Genomic DNA, 15948 nt, shown 5'->3' with positions numbered 1-15948 from the left:
AAACCATCAATCTCATGTTCAGTCAATAAAGATCAACAATGGTTTAATAGAAACTAGACCTGTCCAGGGTGTACCCGTGCCTTTCACCCAAAAGAGAGCTGTGATAGGTCCAACAGATTCCTGTGACCCAGGTTAAGGAATAAGCAGGTATAGATGATGGCTGGATGGTTTAATAGAAACTATTTATTCAACCATTATAATTCACAGTTAAATATGAATCAACTTTTCCACAACACATTCTGTCACACAAAGGAGTGCTTAACACTTGATTTGTTGAGGCCTATTTTTGCTGTTTGATTAAGGCAGTTGGCAAAGAAGTTGTAACAGATGCATACTTTACAGTAAAAGGGAGTTTACAGATGTAACTTTTGGAACCAACCAGTTGTCAAGACACACTCAAATTTTTCTATCAAGTTAACTACAACTTCTGGATCAGAATCGATGAGGCTCCACCACCTCCGTTGCAGATGCCTGCCAGCCCGTACTGACCCGACTTCAAGTTGTGCACCATGTGACCCACAATTCTTGCTCCAGACATCCTTTCAAAAGAAAGACAAGTTTATTAATCTTCAACATTTGTGTGTTTTAGTTCTGCCACCAGCTGATGGAGAAGGTAAGTTGAAGGAATTGCTATGAAAAAAGAAGTAAATGAACAATTTTTTGTGAGGGGTTATCCAGGGGTTGTGAAAACACAAGGCCCCTGAGAGAACAGATCCATGATCTACATACATACATGCAAAAGACATATACCTGCAACAAAAGCAACATTTTTTAAATGTCTGTAAACCCTGTCAATTTTCTTGTAAGTGATAATGTTATGAGCTAAGTCTAAAATGTAAACATATTTCCGAGAAAAACCTTTTCTTTTGTCTGAACTGCTTAAAGCTAATGCTTTAATCTAAGACTCAAAACAATAAGAAAACGGGAAGAAGTACAGAAAGATATTTTTCTCTTCTACTATAGTAGCTCATCCATAACACCTGAGTTATGTTTGGACTGCCCTCCCATAGATCTCTCTGAATTCACGTCAGCAGTTGCTTCATCTAAATCATCAACATGTCTCTTAGACCCCATCCCAACTAGGCTGCTTAAAGACACCTAAAGACATGAGTTGGCTTATCTTTATTAGACTTGGTAAATTTATCTCTAGTGTCAGGCTATGTACCACAGGCCTTTAAGACTGCAGTAATCAAACCTTTACTCAAAAAGCCTAGTCTTGATCCAGGAGTCTTGGCTAATTATAGACCAATATCCAACCTACCATTTATTTCTAAAATCCTTGATCCTTTGCTAATCAGACCACTTACACAGGAATGAACTATTTGAAGATTTTCAGATAATGGACTCATCTCTATACTTGTCCTGCTAGATCTCAGTGCTGCATTTGACGCCATCGACCACAGCATCTTATTACAGAGACTGGAGCATGTGATTGGAATCAAAGGAACAGCAACATCTTATTTATCAGACAGATTTCAGTTTGTTCATGTTCATGATGAACCTTCCATGTGCACAAAAGTGAGTTACGGAGTTCCACAAGGTTCTGTGCTAGGACCGATTCTGTTAAAGGCAATGTTATTAGGAAGAACTCTTAATTACCACTACTATGCAGATGACACTCAGCTGTATCCATCTATGAAACCTGATAACACAAACCAGTTAGCTAGACTTCAGGTGTGTCTAAAAGGACATAAAGACCTGGATTACCAGTAACTTTCTACTTTTAAATTCAGAGAAAACAGAAGTTATTGTATTTGGACCTACAAACCTCAGAAACAGCTTTTTCTAACAAAATAGCTACTTTAGATGGCATAGCCCTGGCCTCCAGCACAACTGTGAATAACCTTGGGAGTTCATTTTGATCAGATATTGTCCTTTAATTCACACAAAACAAATCTCTAGGACTGCCTTTTTTTACTTGCATAATTTTGCCAAAATTATGAACATCCTGTCTCAAAATGATGCAGAAAAACTAGTCCATGTGTTTGTTACTTCAAGGCTCAATTACTGTAACTCATTTCTATCAGGATGTCCCAGTATCACCATAAAAGGCCTCCAGTTAATCCAGAATGCTCCAAGAGAGATCATATTTCTCCTATATTGGCTTCTCTTCATTGGCTCCCTGTAAAATCCAGAATAGAATTTAAAATCCTTCTCCTCACATACAAATCCCTTCATGATCAAGCTCCTTCATACCTTAAAGACCTCATAGTACCATATTATCCCGATATAGCACTTCGCTCTCAGAGTGCAGGTCTACTTGTGGTTCACAAGTAGAATGGGAGGCAGAGCCTTTAGCTATCAGGCTCCTCTCCTGTTGAACCAGCTCCCAGTCTGGATTCAGGAGAAAAACCAGCAAGTTACTTTTGAAACCATGATGGGACCTGGATTCAAAAACTAATTTATCTTCTGCAGGTGTCCCTGGTCCTGGAGCTGTATATTGCTGATGTGCTACTGGGCCCATCAACCTGCAGTGTTTATTTGTTTATTGTTGCTATTCTTTTCTCTCTCCTCTATTCACTCACCCCAACTGGTCGAGGCAGATGGCCAAACTGAGCCCAGTTCTTCTGGAGGTTTCTTTTGTTAAAAGGGAGTTTTTCCTCTCTGCTGTCGTCAAGTGCTTGCTCATAAGGGATTTGTTTTTTTTTTGGGGTGTTATTTTTAAAGTGCCTTGAGATGATTGTATTGTGATTTGACGCTATACAAATAAAACTTAAATATTTTTAGGACACACCTTGTTCTTCATTTTAACCCAGTTCTACCTGCGAAAATTTAAGTGGTAGCAAATTAGTCTTTGAATCCAGGTCCTATCATGGTTTTTAAATCAGTTGTTCTCAGCTGCTTACCCAATTGGATGTCCCAGTGATACAGCTCCTCCATTGATGTTGACTTTTGCTGGGTCAATGTCTAACATCTTGATGTTGGCCAGGACGACCACACTGAAGGCCTCGTTGATCTCCCACATAGCGATATCATCCTTCTTCAGTCCTGCTGCATCCAGCACCTGACACACACAGTGAAGTGTTAGAAAATTCTAACACATCTACACCATGAACATAATGGTCAGTGCATGCTTGTGTGTGTGTGTGTGTGTGTGTGTATATATATATATATATATATATATCTCACACACACACGCACGGTAGTGTGATAAAGTGTTGGCCCCTTCCCGATTTCTTATTTTTTTTTGCATGTTTGTCACACTTTAGTGTTTCAGATCATCAAACAAATTTAAATATTAGTCAAAGATAACACAAGTAAACACATAATGTAGTTTTTAAATGAAGGTTTTTATTCTTAGGGGAAAACAAAATCCAAAACTAAAAAAAAATAAAAAAGTGTGAAAAAGTGTTTGCCCCCCGTTAAAACATAACTAAACTGTGGTTTACGCCTGAGTTCAATTCCTCTAGCCACACCCAGGTCTGATTACTGCCACGCCTGCTTGTAACCAAGAAATCACATAAATAGGACCTGCCTGACAAAGTGAAGTAGACCAAAAGATCCTCAAAAGCTAGACATCATGCTGAGATCCATAGAAATTCCAAAACAAATGAGAAAGAAAGTAGTTGAGATCTATCACTCTGGAAAAGGTTATCAAGCCATTTCTAAAGCCTTAGAACAGCAGCGAACAACAGTGAGAGCCATTATCTACAAATGGTGAAAACACGGAACAGTGGACAACCTTCCCAGGAGGGGCCGGCCGACCACAATTACCCCAAGAGCGCAGCTGAACTTTTTGGACGGTGTGTATCCTATTACGTCTGGTGTAAAAGTAACACCGCATTTCAGAAAAAGAACATCATACCAACAGTAAAATATGGTGGTGGTAGTGTGATGGTCTGGGGCTGTTTTGCTGCTTCAGGACCTGGAAGACTTGCTGTGATAAATGGAACCATGAATTCTGCTGTCTATCAAAAAATCCTGAAGGAGAATGTCCGGCCACACCAGCAAGTCCACCTCTGAATGGTTGAAGTAAAACAAAATGAAGACTTTGGAGTGGCCTAGTCAAAGTCCTGACCTGGATCCGATTGAGAGGCTGTGGCATGACCTTAAAAAGGCGGTTCATGCTCAAAAACCCTCCAATGTGGCTGAATTACAACAATTCTGCAAAGATGAGTGGGCCAAAATTCCTCCACAGTGCTGTAACAGACTCATTGCAAGTTATCGTTATCGCAAACGCTTGATTGCAGTTGTTGCTGCTAAGGGTGGCCCGACCAGTTATTAGGTTTAGGGGGCAAACACTTTTTCACACAGGGCCATGTAGTTTTGGATTTTGATTGTGAACAGGTGTGGCAGTAATCAGACCTGGGTGTGGCTAGAGGAATTGAACTCAGGTGTGATAAACCACAGTTAAGTTATGTTTTAACAGGGGTGGGGCAAACACTTTTTCACACTTTTTTTTTTTTTTTAAGTTTTGGATTTTGTTTTTCCCTAAGAATAAAAACCTTCAATTAAAAACTGCATGATGTGTTTACTTGTGTTATCTTTGACTAATATTTAAATTTGTTTGATCTGAAAGAAAGTGTGACAAACATGCAAAAAAATAAGAAATCAGGAAGGGGGCCAACACCGTTTCACACCACTGTATGTATATGTGAGGTAGGGATGGTATATTTTTATTATTTAGTTTTGTAGAGAGAAATATATATATAAAATTCTCACTCCACTGGACCAACCTTTGGTACAGCATATGCAGGAGCAATTGGAAAATCAATGGGTGCAACTGCAGCATCAGCAAAAGCTATGTGGATGGGGGAAAAAAAATAAATCAATCAAATGTTTCAACTGTGGCAATTTAACCTAAAAACATACTGTTGTAATGACATGGTATTTATTTTCTCCATTTTTGTATAACTATAATAATATACAGTACATTTTTCCTAAGACATTTCTGTAAGAGTGCAGAAACATGCTTCATCAGCTAGATGCTTAAGTTACTACACATTCAAAAGCTAGTTAACCTCTGCAAGTTTCTCTTTCTGTGTGTGTGTGTGTGTGTGTCTGTGTGTAAAGCTTACAGACAATCCTTGCCAGTGGAGTGGCATTTAGTCTCTTTGCAGCATCTGTTGTCATTAAAACAAGAGCCGCCGCTCCATCATTCAGAGTGCTAGCATTGGCTGCTGTCACTGTGCCTAAAAACCAAGTGAACTGCTCAGAACATTTGTATTACAGCACAAAGTAAGAAATCTATAAGCTGCACTTCAGCTAAGTTTGCATTATTAGTATTGTTTGAGTACTTTTTGACAATTGTGAACAGATTAACTAACACAAACACCTCTTAAAATGGACATTTTTGACAGTTTATGAAAAGCAGAGGGTACCTGAGCACACTTACTCATTCCATGGTTTGTTTCCATTATTTTCTACAATGAGGACTAATACTGACAATATCTAAACAAAGCAAAGTGTATTTTTTATTCCTCAAAGTAACTGCCTGGATAACAGCATTGTACACCATTAGAAATATCACAAATTCTTCTCAATGTGTTTTAGACCATCAGTTGTGTTGTGCAGAGGTATTGCTGTACAGCATAATAGCCCTACTTTACAAATGTAGCAATCAGTATTATGGTAAAAACTAAAGAGAAACAAGTCCATTAATTTAAGACAGGAGGGGCCCTTCATGTTTCTAAGCACTGCTGAAGAGAACAATAAGAAAAGAACAGCTTTGGCTGAGAAGCACAAGGAATGGGTATTAAACTAGTGGATATCTGCATCCTGATCTGATGAGTACAAATTTGAGATTTTTTTTTTGTCTTAGGGCACACTACACTATGCAAGTTCAGAAATTAAGCTACTGCTATAATGACACTCAGATGGTTATTAGGGCAAGGCCAGATCAAAACTTTTTTTAAACGTAATGTCTCTGCCCTGCTGCCAAGTTGTTTAATCAATCTGTGACCAGAAGCCTTTGATCACAGCTCTCCACATCCATGATTTTGGAGAGTATTTCAACTAAAAACATATTAAGAAAAAAAGTTACATAATATATCTTTATCAACACCTGCATATTTACCATTCTCTTTCTGGAACACCGCCTTCAGTTTGGGGACTTTGCTGAAGTCAACCCTCCTCCACTCCTCATCCTCAGACACGACCACATCAGGTTTGCCTAGAAACATCATGCCAATATGACATATGTTTTACTACAAAAATGACCAAGGTCACTCCATGGCCCAGGAGAAACATATTTTTGATAACATGCTATACCTTTCTGGGGAATGGTGACTGCTACAATCTCCTTGGCCAGCACACCAGACTCATATGCTGCTTTGCTACGACTGTATGAGCTGATTGCATAGGAATCCTGCTCCTCCCTGGTGATGCGGCAGTTCTTTGCCGTGTTCTCTGCACAATTTCCCTGTTAAAGTGTGGGGCAAAGGCCATGGCAAACAGGTTATATTTAAATCTAGATTATTAATTTATTTAGGTCATGACAAAGGATAAAAAAAACATTTTCTTTTTGGAAAAACCTAGTCACTCTCCTATCATCTTCAACATCACCAGAAATATTGTCTCTACCTACTAAAGTGAGTTGGAATTTACTTACTGGGGCATTAACTTTTTTTAATATATTTGCAAATGTATTTTTAAGATCCCTGCAACTGTAGAAAGCAGGGGTTATAAGCAAGGGTTACAAGGTTGATGGGTACCATGTGGAATTTGTTGTAGACGTCAGTGAGCCCATCCTTGACAATGAGGTCTTCCATTCTCACTCCTCCATATAGCGGGGTCTCTCTAGCCATGACATAGGGTACATTTGACATGCTCTCCATGCCTCCTGCCACCATGACATCCTAAACGAAAACAACTATAAATCATTTATGCACATATACATACTGACGCACTACAAGATGTACTGACAACTTCAGGTTCCTGCAATGCCACTGAAAAGCTAGTAGTAGACTCCAGTGAGGAATAGTGTGTGTGATGACCTATCCTAGCTAACTGTAAACACTTGGTTACAACAAGAAGTCCTTATCTTCATACCATATCTTCTCTCAAATCAGATTTGTGGTTTTAATACACATCATCAATGCAACATGTAAGTGTAATCGGCAATCTGTATTTTGTTATTTTAAGAGATCCAACAATAATCATGACTGCATACAATATTAAGGCTAGACAAACTGGTAAAAAATAGTCATTTAAAATTGCTTTGTTCACTGAAAATATATGGCTTGTGTAGTATTTTTCTAGAGCTCAAATATGTATCAACCTTCAAACCACATTTTTGTGATTGAAATGTAAAGAAAGTATATGTGTTTTGTAGCTCATTAAATAATAATGATGAAAGAATAATTGACGGCTAGTATGTTCAACTATGGACCTAAAACTGCTAAAATTGCAATTCGAAATTGCAATATTAACTGCAAGCAGCTGCCAACAAGCTACAGAGATGTAGTGTATTTAATGCCAGTGCTACCTGGTGTCCACACATTAGACTCTGGGCTGCCATCATGATGGACTTCATCCCAGAGGCACAAACTTTGTTGATAGTTGTTGCTGGAGTGCCTAGGGTCAAGCCTGGAGATACAATCCGGGATACAACCACTAGTTATGCTTTTGTGTGCATTTGTCCTTTGCCAGACTGTGCAATTGCATATTTGACATGGTATATTATTTTACAATGATATGTGTCAAATGTGAACTGTCAATCAGAGAAATCATATAGCTATTTATATTACAACCCCAATTCCTAAAAATTTGGGACGATGTGTAAAATCTACCTAAAAACAGAATGCAGTGCAATGCAATGATTTGCAAATCTCATAAACCCATATTTTTTTCACAATAGAACACAAAACATATCAAATGTTTCAACTGAGAAAATGTACCACCTTAAGAAAAAAATAAGGTATTTTGAAATTGATGGCAGCAACACATTTCAAAAAAGTTGGGACAGGCCCATGTTTACCACTTTGTAGCATCCCCTCTTCTTTTAACAACAGTCTGTAAATGTCTGGGAACTGAGGAAACCAATTGTTTGAGTTTTGGGAAAGGAGTGTGGTCTCACGCTTGCCTAATTCTAACCGGTCAACAGAGCTGGATCTTCTTTGTTGTATTTTTTGTTTCAAGATGTGCCAAATATTTTCACTTTGTGAAAGGTCTGGACTGCAACAAAAGGCTGGACAAGTAAATGGTACTAACAAGTAAGAGCTGGAATAACATTGTGCAACTAATTAGGTTAATTGGCAAAAGGTCAGTAACATGATTGGGTACAAAAAGATCATTTTAGAGTCAGAAGTAAAGATGGGCAGAGGTTTATCAATCTGTGAAACACTGTGTCTACAAATTGTTGAACAATTTCAGAATAATGTTCCTCAAAGTGAAATTGCAAATACTTTAAATATATCATCATCTACAGTACATACTATTATCAAAAGATTTAGAGAATCTGGGGAAATCTTTGTGCGCAAGGGACAAGGCTGAAACACAATACTGGATGCCTGTGATCTTCGGGCCCTCACTGTATTAGAAACAAGCATGATTCTGTGATGGACATCACTTCATGGGCTCAGGAATACTTCCAAAAATGCCTGTGAACACAGTTTGCTGTGTCATCCAAAAATGCAAATTAAAGCTCTATCATGCAAAGAAGAAGCTATATATGAACATGATCCAGAAACACTGTTGTCTCCTCTAGGCCAAAGCTCATGTAAAATGGTCTGTGGCAAAATTTGACATTCTTTTAGGCAACCTTGGGCGCCATGTCCTCCTGAAAGGTTTTAGAGCAGCGTATGCTCCCAGTCAGACAATGTATTTTTCAAGAAAGGCCTTGCATATTTCATCAGGACAATGCTAAACCACATACTTCATCTATGAGTCCGGCTGCTGAACTGGCCTGACTTTATATATCAGTAATGACATAAGTGTGTTCCTCTTTAGAAGCTGGAAATACTTGTTATTGGAGACAACAGGAGCCCTCACCTAGCTGATGGACATAAACCTTGCATTTTAGGAGGTAAACTCTTGGGTTTCAAATTTTGTTGCCTTGGTGATACAGGTATGAACTGTGGCTTTGAGACTAGTAATGTATAAAGAAACAGGATCATTTCACTACTAATAGTAGAGATTTGATAATCTTGGTTTGTTCCCACTTTGGTGAAGACAGCATCTGTGTCACTGGTTTCTAGATAACAATACTTTGATTACAGTAATCTGAATACAATTAAAAATAAATTAACAGTCTGGCCATACCAGCACCAAGCAAGGCTTGTCTTGTAGGGGCCTGTCCTTCTCCTGCCTGAAGCACATTGCCCATATAGACCTCCTTCACCTCCTCAGGAGCGATTCCTAAACACAAGGAACATTCAGTCAACTCACTAAATATACACAACAATCCACCCACTCATTTGAAATTCTAATGAGAAATTTAGATACTGTTCACATCTAGATATGCTCTGTCAATCAGCTGATGTGATATCTATCTCATTATCATTACCATTATGGCCAATCTCAGAATGATGAGAGTATACAAGGATGTCTGGGTAAAATATAGTAAACCACTAAGGAGTGAAATTATCTATTGAAGATGAACCATCTAAAGATACCCGCTTTGTCTATGGCTCCCTTGATGGCGATGGAGCCCAGTTTAGTGGCTGGTACTGCTGCCAGGCTGCCTTTGAAGGAGCCCATTGGGGTGCGGACTGCACTGACAATGACAACTTCCTGAAACCACATATATAAAAATAAAGACTGTGTTATAAGGAGCAGTCCAAATGTTTAATCGTGCCAAGAATGTGAAATTCCAGTTAAGTCACTTACATTGAGAGAAGGGCGAGATGTGAAGGTTCTTGAGAGGTACTTGTGAGCCTGCAATGGCAGAACAATGACATGGACAGTTCATTTTCCGTGGATGACAGGACCTATTTCTGACTCCTACCTTTTAGCTAATGCTATTAGAAAGCTGCTAGCATGAGGAACATGTTAGCTACTGTTATGATAGGTATAGGGCAGATACCGTCAGGTAACATTACGACGTAACAGGGACTTCAATGTTTACCTTAAGAGATAAACCTCTTTGTGGCTTTGTAAATTTGCAGCTAACGTAGCTAACTAGCTAACGTCACTACTGTTGTTAGCTTATCTCAGGTTGTGGAGGAGCAGACGTTGCTGTTACACGGAGCCAGTGCTATGACACAGCGTCATCAACTATCTGTTGTCAGACCGTTTACTCCGCTGGACATTTGCAAAAAGGCAAATGTTAGCTGACCTCTTAACTTGACACAGCCAGGCCTTGTGTTTAAATGGTAAGCAGCCAGTGACGCCAAGTCGTGTTATTGTGTAATATAACAATATAACAATATAACAATATAACAGGCAAACCCAAATTATTTTACACACCCTCACTTACCAGTCGTTTACATATGTGAGCGCGCATGGTTAAAACTCCACGAGATGACATTTAGGACACAACACCGTGACTCACACAGATAAACCCCGTCACCTTCAAACATAGAGCGGAGGATAAATACATCAGCCAATCAACGTTAGAGGTGTGTTCTAACGTCATCGTCGACTGGGCATTATGGTCGTTGTAGTTTTATTATTGACGCCAGCCCAAAATATCAAATTTTAAAATATTTATCCATCCATTATCTATACCCGCTTATTCCTATTCAGGGTCACAGGGATCTACTTTAGTCTATCCCAGTGAAAGGCAGGGGTACACCCTGGACACGTTACCGGTCCATCACAGGGCCAGCTTCAAAATATCTTGATTCATATTTAAATAGCAAGTCTGCAACTTAATAGGTTGGTCTGCGTCTGATTTGTACTGTGTCCCTGAAATCTCAGCGCACTGCAACTCAAGGAAATAAATGTAAACAGACAAAACATAAGTAAATTCAAAAAACATTTTCACTGATTTGATAAGACAAGCACAGAGAAAAGTACTGCAAATAAATACAGCTAATTAAAAAATGTGCTGCAAACAATCAAAACTCTTTGACTCTTTTTAAATTTCCCTTGAGATTACTTGTTCACTTACTTCACTTGACTGGGAGCCTGGCTCACATCTTGACTCTCGGATGCCGTCGCCCCCAAAACGACCAGAATGTGTTTTACTTTACCAATCGTTCCTGTCTGGATTAGTAAAGCCGTTGAGTCACGCAGTCAACTACTCCCAGACTTCCGTTAGTTCAAAACACTGCAGCTTGGCTTTTAACCTCCACTCCTAAACTCTTTGCATTGCCTTCCGGTTACTTTTAGGATTGATTTTAAGATCTTATTTGCTTGTTTTACCTGGACTACCTCCATCTCATCTGTCTAAACTCCTCACACTCTGACAGCCAGACAAACCTTTGAGGCTATCTAATCAACAGCTTTTAGAAGTACCTACAACTCGATTGAGATGGGAAGACCAGGCTTTCCCAGTGGCAGCTCCAAGATTGTGGAACCCTTCAAATTAAATTAACTAATGATCTTAGTTCTTATTTTTCACTTATTACTATCATTTACTTACTCTGTAGCTGTCATGACTCCCGTCTGGGACTTCCTGCCGGGGACTTTTTTTTGTATGGAGTTCCTGTTTGCCCTGCATAGGTACCTGGTGCTGTGCCGAAAAAAAGCACCCCGGTCGCGGGAACGCGCATTCCATGACAGTCGCCTTATAACAAAACCAAACGAACTATAGCCATCTCTGTCATTACCGCTATCATTCTACATCACATTTTGTTCTTGTTAAAGTTCATATATAACTAGAAAGTGTATCGGGATATTGTTTAGCAGCAGAGTGAGGGCTAGGCGAGCTGGATTTCTTCCAAATACAGAGCGCAGACACTGCAGTGCTGTCCTCAGCGTGTCAAAAACTGTTTGTCTTGATTACTTCAGCCTACAAAAGAAGTTTGTAAAGTGGCATGTTGATATACAGTCAATATAATATAAAACATTAGTATTCTGTATTTTTATAAAATGTATTGACTTTAGCTCAAAGATTATTTCATAGCCTTTTCTGAACTCACGCTTAAATACAAGTAGTGCTCTGCCAGGAAATACACCCCCCTCATTTAGTAAGTAAGTGACACTTGTTAGAAAAGTGTCACATCCATGAAACTCACCCCACTTAACCGCATTGGTCCAATAATTATACTCTGAAAATTATTTGATGCTGGGACATATAGGGGCAAATTTTGGAAGGGGGTGCTTTTCATGGCAAGCCAGTCTGCCAGGAAATGCCAGAATCAAAGGGATCATGTCTAAACCAGACTTGGAGAGACTCATCCATGCATTTATCTCCAGTATGTTAGATTACTGTAACAACCTGTTCATGGGGCTTTCAAAAGGAGCTGCAGGGCAGCTGGAATACATTCAGAACGCTGCTGCTCGGGTCCTGACTAGAACCAGGAAGAACAACCACATTACTCCTGTTCTGAGATCTCTACACTGGCTTCCTGACCTGCTTTTATACATCCTGATGGAGGTTTTATTAAATATGCTAATACTTTATGTACACTATGTGTATTACTTTACATTTGTTGTTTAATTTGTCTGTGATCAGTTAGAGAGAAAAATCATAGACCATGCTTGTGTTGTGCCATTCTGATACACAAAGTTGTCTTCAGTTTGCAAAGAAGATTTTACAGGGGGAGGCAAAAAATGTGGACACATCACGTAAGGCAGTGGACAAATAGCCATTTCCCTTCTCAGAGAGTCTGTTTCCTTTTTGCTTAGTAGTCACTTATTTTATGCTGTGTTGGTTTTATCCCTTTCAATAATATGCAACTATAATCTAGAGAATTAATGCAGTGCAATGCAGACTGTATTAGTCTGAACATATTTGTTGAATAGTGTTTATCTAAGCCGCCTGTGCTTTTATTGTGGGATGGAGGACCATGTACCACTACACATTCTGTTTTCCCAAATTTTCTGTGATGGCTGTCAAAGATGGTACCACCATGAATGTGTACAGAGGCCTCCAGTGGATCAAGAGGCAAGAATGCATGTGTCTTGCATGTCTTTTCTCAAAAGACAATTCATAAAAGGAGAAAAAAACCATTGTTGTGATGGTGTTCAGTACTTTATTACAATATGATTATGTTATGAATTAATTTGTGTATGTTTTTCCCAATAAAAGTTTAGGAGGGCCGGTGTTGTCATGCCACTGGGTTGAAATACGGATCTTGTTCTAATTGCCTGCAGCCCCAGTCTTTTCATTTCTCATTTGTCTCGTAGCGCCACTCACAGCAGACTAGTGCAGCCTGCAGGTCAATGATGATGCATTTATCTTTCGTGATTTGTTTTGAAGCGACACAATATTGAAAGTGCTAATACAGAAATAGATTGGTGTATGACTTCTTAACCAGTAGGTGGTGCTGTAGTAAAAATGTATAGCAATGTGGGGTTAGAGTTTGACTCTTAAAATAAGACAAGGATCAAACTACATTTTTATATACGCTAGGACAGCGAGGACAGTGGAGACTAGGCTATGCTTTTCTTGTCTTCTCAGCAGTCAACACATGAATTAAAAGCAATAAGTTATGTTTTGTTCTGTTTTCCATATGAAAGTACAATTGTCATTTATTATGATCTTCGAATTTTTAGTCTACCCTTAGTTTCTGTGTTTTCTGCAAACCACCATTCATGTTTATGTATCAAACTTTTTATTGTAGCTGTTCAGCAGCAGCCTCTAGTCCAGTTGAACAGTGAACAGGGAAGAGCTAAACTCAGTAACATTACCAAGCACCAGTCATGAGTCCAACACACCAGAAAGGGAATGATACCAGATGATTCAGCACCACTACATTAATGATATTGACTTGACTTGATCAAAAAGCTTTGTAAAAAGGGGAGAATTGTTTCGTGATTGAAAATATGGCAATATGACACTAAATTTGTATCATGTTGTATCATGCAAGAAACTGATGCTCTCACTGTAGAAAACACAGGTAAGCTGTTGTACCACAATGTGTGAATAAGCAAACATGGTCACATTAGTTATAATATAACAACTTTCTATGCCCAAGTGTTACTAGTGACCCATTATGTTTTTAATCAAAAGATAGTGAATATACAAAGACCACGATTGAAAGAGAATAGGATAAAAGTCATATGAAATATTTTGCTATTTGGAAATTTTCATTTGCTTTGATTCAATTTAACTTGAACATGCTTTCCATATCAAATATGTTAAAAGCTTACAGAATGCATTTTATTGTGATTAAATACAGCTGCACTCAAGTCTAGGGATACAGAAGGAAGTGTGGAAGGGAAAGCAGAGTATACTCAGGGACAGATAAAAGAGGCAACAACTCAGCAGCAGAACCCAGAAGCACTAGCTAGGAACAAGGTAGACAAAGATAGTTCTGTTGATAGTTTTGATTACTTTGCCCAGCCTCACAAGATATACATACATTTTTTTCATATCATCCTAAACAAACCCCAAATGTTCCGCTACCAAAGGCTTTCAATAGCAAAGATGGAACAATCCGTAAGTGGCTGACTTACTGTGAAAAAAAAAAAACAATCTGTTCTGTTCTGTTTGTTTGGCATTTGCACCATTGGTAAGTGAAGGCATGAATGACTGGAAACACATTCACCAAAGGACAGTGGAACATGAAGAAGTAAGACACACAGAGATAGTGCAGATGCTTACTTTCTGAAAAGCCTGTTGACTGGCAACCACATGTCATTACATGCTGAGAAAGTGAAAAAGAAATGTCTGGTTTATGGTGCGCATAGTGGACTTTGTTAAAGCCATAGGCAAATGTGGCCTTAGCTACAGGGGAGATAAAGAAGAGGCAGGTTATAGCTTAGATATAGATAGTTTTGCTGTTAATCATGGTAACGTCCTGGAGTTGATTCTACTTTTGAGTAGATATGACATTTGCCTCCAACAGCATGTTAACACTTCCATTGAAAACAGCAAAAAGCAGCATGAAACTGGTGCAAAAGGCAGAGGTGCACTAGTTACTCTGCTGTCAAAAGAAACATTTAATAAAGTTACTTATGTCATTAGCCAACTGATAAAGGTGACTATAGCAGAAGAAGTGAGACAAGCTGGCAGGTTTTCAGTCCAAACTGACACAATGCAAGATATCAGCTCCAAAGACCAGCGTTCAATCATACTTAGATATGTAACAGATGTCATTCAAGAAAGACTGATTGCTGTGGTGGACTGTGAGTCATTTACTGGCCAGAATTTTGTAGAGCTTCTGAAAAAAGTGCTACTGGACCTTAATATGGACATTGGCACGTGAGTGCAACTCAACAGATGGTGCCGCTAATATGAAGGGACACTTTTTCTACACTCCTCTGAGCATTTCCCCCATCAGGTTCATATTTGGTGTCACTCACATCTTTTGAATCTTGTACTAGCAGACACAACGGGTAGTGTTGTGGAAAGTGCATCTCTGTTTTCACTGCTTAATGATATAACAGTTTTTTAAGAGTGTCATACAAGAGCATGCAGAAGTGGGAAGAGAAGAGTCAGGACAAGCATCACAGACGACTGTGCCCAATAGGGCCAACTAGGTGGTGGGCTAAGGATCAGGCACTAAAGTGTTAGGGTGCTTTGGGAATCCTTAAGGAGGCTTGTTTTTTGAAGTGCTTTAGACACCATTGTAGATGATAGTAAACAAAAGCCAACTGTGAGGGACAAGGCAAAGTGAAATATGACACAGTGCCCACTGCTCAACTCTTCCTTCACATTTTTGAGCTTAAACCCCCCTTTCAAAAATACTTACAGACAAGGGGAATGGATATCATCACAGCTCAACGTTTGGTTGAGGGGACAGAGGAGGGTCTCAGGAAGTGTGCTAGGAACTTTGAAGGAGTAAAGTGTGCAGCTGAAGATTTTGTGAAGTGGGCGAATGGAAAGTTGCAAGAGCAGGAAGAGTCTGAACTTGTAGTGCAGGCTGCCTTTTCTGAGAGAAGGGTCAGAAAAAAGAGAGGAAGGATGCCAGGAGAGCTTGCAGATGAGCAGCTGGCATCAGCTGAAACTGACTT

At 39.2% G+C, this 15948-nt stretch overlaps 1 protein-coding gene across 2 annotated transcripts; it reads right to left on the bottom strand.

The window, feature by feature from the left end:
* Positions 1-154: 154 nt before the first annotated feature.
* On the bottom strand, positions 155-11091 carry acat1 (acetyl-CoA acetyltransferase 1). Of its 2 annotated transcripts, none has more exons than XM_026329379.1 (12): positions 10994-11091; positions 9769-9816; positions 9555-9672; positions 9202-9297; positions 7427-7527; positions 6654-6797; positions 6211-6361; positions 6017-6112; positions 5019-5132; positions 4677-4741; positions 2847-3004; positions 155-539 (listed from the first exon to the last, which is right to left on the bottom strand). In XM_026329379.1, the coding sequence occupies exons 3-12, from the start codon at positions 9637-9639 to the stop codon at positions 419-421; spliced, it is 1131 nt and encodes a 376-aa protein (XP_026185164.1). In that variant the 5' UTR covers positions 9640-9672; positions 9769-9816; positions 10994-11091; the 3' UTR covers positions 155-418. The 2 variants fall into 2 exon arrangements, with proteins under 2 accessions (XP_026185164.1, XP_026185163.1); XM_026329378.1 differs by lacking the exon at positions 10994-11091 and adding an exon at positions 10358-10493.
* Between the last annotated feature and the right edge of the window lie 4857 nt (positions 11092-15948).

Source organism: Mastacembelus armatus, chromosome 14 (assembly GCF_900324485.2).
Source record: "Mastacembelus armatus chromosome 14, fMasArm1.2, whole genome shotgun sequence".
Classification (NCBI taxonomy): domain Eukaryota; kingdom Metazoa; phylum Chordata; class Actinopteri; order Synbranchiformes; family Mastacembelidae; genus Mastacembelus; species Mastacembelus armatus.
Note: the sequence above shows the minus strand (reverse complement) of the source record. Positions and strands in the feature narration are given on the sequence as shown.

Bases quoted from the DNA above. Each gene is read 5' to 3' on its own strand.
- acat1 (XM_026329378.1), bottom strand. From the start codon at position 10,408: ATGTCATCTCGTGGAGTTTTAACCATGCGCGCTCACATATGTAAACGA. The intron at 5,133-6,016 runs GTAAATATGCAG...CTTGGTTTTTAG, and splicing joins GGTGTTCCAGAAAGAGAATG to GCACAGTGACAGCAGCCAAT. The intron at 3,005-4,676 runs GTTGGTCCAGTG...TGTGTGTGTCAG, and splicing joins CTGCATATGCTGTACCAAAG to GTGCTGGATGCAGCAGGACT.